Genomic DNA, 5,000 nt, shown 5'->3' with positions numbered 1-5,000 from the left:
CGAGATCCATTTTGTAAATCGATCATCGGTTATCGTCGTCTCTCGTTGAGCCTATCACAAACCAACGCAATAAGAACAAAAATGGCCCCTTCCCAATTTAATTTCGTATTTAAATACGAACGATCTACGATCGTCGATAAATAATCAACGATTTACATAACGGATTTCGTACGACAGATCGATTAAAAATGGAATCAAGTTATTCGTTTGAAATGTTTCTGTTTCACAAAATGATGACACATCGTGACACATCGTACATATATATATATACACATACATGCATACATACATACATACACAAGTGTATATATATATATATATACATACATATTCATGTATGCACGTTGTGTACTATAAAAATTCTATTCCTTCTCCAGGTTCCTATATCTCGACGTTCGTAGAAAATACAATTAAATGGCGAGTAAAACCTTTACTTAGAGATCCGGTTTTAAAGTTATCATTCTGAATATGCAAACATGACATAATATATTACATAAGATATTTCGTGAACTTAACAACTTCACAGTTTTTTCGTCAGGATCGCATTTACCATACGACGCATTTTAGGCACAAGCCTCGCTCCCTATAAGCCCACGTTTTATTGAGAATTTAGTCCTTGTGCAAATAACGATTTAAAAAAAAAAAAGAAACAGCCCAATAGATTTGTTAAAATCACACAAACCAGAAAAAAAAAAATAAAAAAGATAACTAGGGTGGGAAAAAAGATAAGAACAAAGAAAAAACGTATGAATTTGATTCAACCTAAATAGACTTATTTTTTCTTTCTTTCTCTTTTTTCTTTTGGGATCACATAACGATGTTGCACCTGGATCATTCGAAAAATATAAATGCGATCCTGTTTGTCGTGTAGCGACATACTCTGTTGTATTTATTATTCAGTGAGGGTTCTAACAATGTAAGTAATTCTAATTCCTATGTGTATTTAAGATTGTATGTAATATTCGAATACGTATCGACGACAACAATAACACTACGCGTAAGATAATTTTTTTCTAGGCGAGTCGTACAATTTTATTTTAATTTACAATGAAGAAGAACACGAGGAAGTATGGTGTGTTAACTCGCTTGATTCCATCTCTAACGGCGATCATGTCGTTCTCTATCACTCTCTCTCTCTCTCTCTCTCTCTCTCTCTCTCTCTCTCTCTTTCTCTCTCTTTCTCTCTCTTTTGTTTCAATTTTATTTTTTTTATCCTATTTTCTTTTTTCCTTTATTAAACGAGAAAATATTGAGAAAATGTTTATAAAGATCGCTTATACATTATAAATCCATGAACAAACGTCATGAATATATATATATATATATATATATATATATATATATATATATATATATATATATACATACATACATACATACAAGGTGGTCCCCGCGTTTATTAACTATAATTTTTAAGTGTTACAAATTGTTTTTACTGAAATCATTACAGGGCTATATTGACTTCTTCGTAATCTTTTTTCTCTTTTTTCTTTTTTTTCTTTTTTTTCTTTTTTTTCTTTTTTTCTTTTTTTCTTTTTTTCTTATTCGTTTACATCGAAAGACACGATAAGGCTGATATTAGTTCAATAGTTTTTTTTTCTTTGATAAAAAAACGAAAATTTCTTCATCGTATTTCATTCATAACTAGAAATGAGAGGCATCTTTAAAATTGACATATTAAATTTAAATACAAAAAAGATACAAAAAAAATATATTAGAGAATGTGTTAACAAATTTATATAGGTAATTATATTTTTTAAGAAGAAAAAAATTTTTTTTACATTATCACAATATTCCGATTAATTTTTATGACGACCATGCAATGTCATTTAATTAAAAAAAAAAAAAAAAAAAAAAAAAAAAAAAAAAAAAAAAAAGACGGAAGCTATCACGCGTTTTAAGATAAACATAATTTGCAACGCTTTATGCGGGGAATCACCTTGTGTATATATACGTATATATACATATATATACATATATATATATATATATTCATCGAATAATAATTTCAAATTATAAATAATCGGCAACATACTTTCAGTCATTTTGTTAAATTAAAAATCGTATTCGAATTGTTCATACATACATACATATATATATATATATATGTATAATTACGATTGAACGATCACATATTAAGCTTTATTATTTCTTTTTGTTATTGTGCGTGTGTCGAGTGAACGTTAATTTTGTTTTCTATTTAAAGAGAAAAAAAAAAAGAAAAAAAAAAATGGAGACACGTAATCAACGTCGAGAGTATCATTAACGAAAGAACGATCGATTTCTGTCGAATTTTTGCTATCAAGGTCGTGAGAATACAGCCAGCAGAATTGGCTTCCAATTTTCTCACATATCACGTTCGAAATTTGAAATTTTTTGATATGTCAACATAAGTCGTATTGCTCGGTTGTATACGTTGAAAAAAAAAATAATAAAAAAAAGATTATTGATATCTATTACAAAAAGAAGAACCCCTTGCATTTTTGACTATTTATATTATAATACATCATCACTTTGTGAACGCAAATTTGAACAAGAGATCCTTTAACGCTATAACTTTCCAATCGATCGCCGTTACAAATTTCGATAGAGGAAACTCTGCCATTTTGTTAATTTCTTTTTTTTTTATTAATATTTTTTATGCAGGATCTAACGACGCAAATACGACGCACTAATATGAAGCCTCTTGTCATATCTTTTAAGAATGCGATTCAATAATAGGATAATACATATTTCATTTTATCTCAATATCAAATTAAACAATGCAAAGTTCACTGGCTGATCAAGTATAGTGTGTATTTATAATCGAGAACATCTTGTGTGCCATTAAAACGCATAACTCTTATTATTGGGCCACGATGTGCGTAAACATCAGAAGAAGCCAGCCAACTCGCAAAAATCGTAATTATGATGTGATTTCTTATTTATTTATTATTTATTCATTTATTTATTTATTTAATATTTTTTTTTGTTCTTTTTTTCTCCTTTTTTCGTCATTTTCTATCTTTTTTTTTTTTTCCCCATTTCCTTTCCTCCTCGCACATCTCATTTTCTTATCTGCCGGTATAATGACATGGGTTTATTATTTTTTTTCCTTTTTCTTTTTTAACTTTTTTTTAAAATTTTTTTTCTTCTTTTTTATTATTTTTTTTTTTAATTTTTTATTATGTCGGGGCAGCACAGCAACACGTCGGAGATATTCAAACGCCAACTCCCTAGCAAATGCAGCCGCTCTCTCCCTCCGATTCGGAGCCATTCTGCATCGACGATTGATTCTGCAAATCGACAGCTGCTTTTGTGTGTTAAGGTGTGTATATCTCTCAGAGACATCATGGTGATAGGAGAAATCGAGTCACGTGGAGAGAAAGAAGAAAAGAAAAAAGGAGAAAAGAAAAAGAAAAAAAAATGGAAAGAAGACTTGTTTATAACAACAAGTCACGCGAGCTTTGATATTGTGTTCGGTGACACGTAGATTCACGAAATCAATATGACACGAACGAGCTTATTTGATAAATTTACAATAGTAAAATAAGCTATAATGATAGAAACCTCTTAGAACACGAATTCGTTCAATCTAATCAAACGCGTGGCGGAACAATATTGTATTCTTGAAAATTTGTCACCATTTCATTTCTTCTTTACTTGTAATTTTTCAAACGTTATTTTTTCATTCTTTTTTCTTTTCTTTTCTTCTCTTTTTTTTCTTTTTCTTTTGATTTTTTTTTTTTTTTTTTTTTTTATGAAAAAGATGTAATCGACTTTTTCTTTTTTTTTTTTTTTTTTTTTTCTTTTTTTCTTTTTTTTTCTTTACTGAATCACATATACGAACACGATTCTTATGTTAATTATTACAAGCGTAGCATCGTTTCGAGATATCAGCGAACATACGTATTCGTTACCACGCAAAAAACTAGAATTTTGTTATTTGATGATAAAGCGTATAAAATATAAATTGTTCGAAAATTGGGACGGAAAGTTCCCTATAGCTTTACGTATATAATGTAAAGTTTATAGTTTTACAAAGCACCATAATTAATATTTTGCATGTAACGTCTTATATCAGTTTTATATATAGGTAGTTTTCACAATACAAAAGCAAATGCTCTCTGTGTCAGTGAGAAGAAAAAAAAAGAACAAAAAAAAGAACAAAAAAAAAAAAGAGAGAAAAAAAGAAAGAATCACAACCTTCACCTACTAAAACTGCAAATCAATGAGAATGTGTAATTAGGAAAAATGGGAATATATATACATATATATATGTATGTATGTATGTATGTATGTATTATGTATATATATATATATACACATATATCTATGTATATATATCTAAAATGCGAATGATAAGAAATCATTGTAAAAAAATAGGCAGGTAATCTTTTTTATATAAATTAAAATATTACAATAACAGATATATTAACAAAAGTGACATTGAAATAGCTAGCTAATATAGTCGTTACGTTTATCCATATATATGTATGTCAGTTGTGATCGGTACGAATATTTTTGACTCTAAGTTATTTTTTAAAGCACTCATTGATCTCATCATATTTTTTTTTCTTTTTTTTTTTTTTTTTTTTTTTTTTTTTGTAATAAAATTACTTCAGTCAGTAAAGTATTAATGCACGATCAATGCTCGAATAAAAAAATGCAATTAACTGTGGACCGTACAATCGATCGACGAGAGGGACCGGTCGTAGCGCGCGAAAAATGTTCATTTTACGAGCGAAATTAATCTTAAATAATAATAATAATAATAATAATAATAATAATAATAATAATAATAATAATAATAATAATAATAATAATAATAATAATAATAATAATTGATACAAAAAAGAGGTACCGCTCTAGCTACTGATCGTTCGTTAAGCCCATAAAAAAAATTTTACGGCGTCTTTTTCGCGTACCTCGTTGACTCTCAACTTAAATGTACGATTCAAGTTCTTAAGTCTCTTTCTCTTTTTCCTTTCATAGAGATTAACAAGTAGAAATAAATTAGC

The 5,000-nt window shown here is 28.1% G+C and overlaps 1 protein-coding gene across 2 annotated transcripts in view; it reads right to left on the bottom strand.

The window, feature by feature from the left end:
* Positions 1-2,176: 2,176 nt before the first annotated feature.
* Positions 2,177-5,000, bottom strand: part of LOC124951619 (ras-related protein Rab6) — a 6,721-nt gene continuing 3,897 nt past the window's right edge. The window contains exon 6 of one of the 2 annotated variants that reach the window (XM_047500305.1): positions 2,177-3,289. In XM_047500305.1, coding sequence (XP_047356261.1) covers positions 3,216-3,289 — 74 coding nt within the window. In that variant the 3' untranslated portion in view covers positions 2,177-3,215. Of the gene's footprint in view, positions 3,290-4,362 lie in introns of those variants that run through there. The other variant, XM_047500307.1, reaches the window with a different exon arrangement.

The sequence above is a fragment of the Vespa velutina genome, chromosome 9 (assembly GCF_912470025.1).
Source record: "Vespa velutina chromosome 9, iVesVel2.1, whole genome shotgun sequence".
Lineage (NCBI taxonomy): Eukaryota > Metazoa > Arthropoda > Insecta > Hymenoptera > Vespidae > Vespa > Vespa velutina.
Note: the sequence above shows the minus strand (reverse complement) of the source record. Positions and strands in the feature narration are given on the sequence as shown.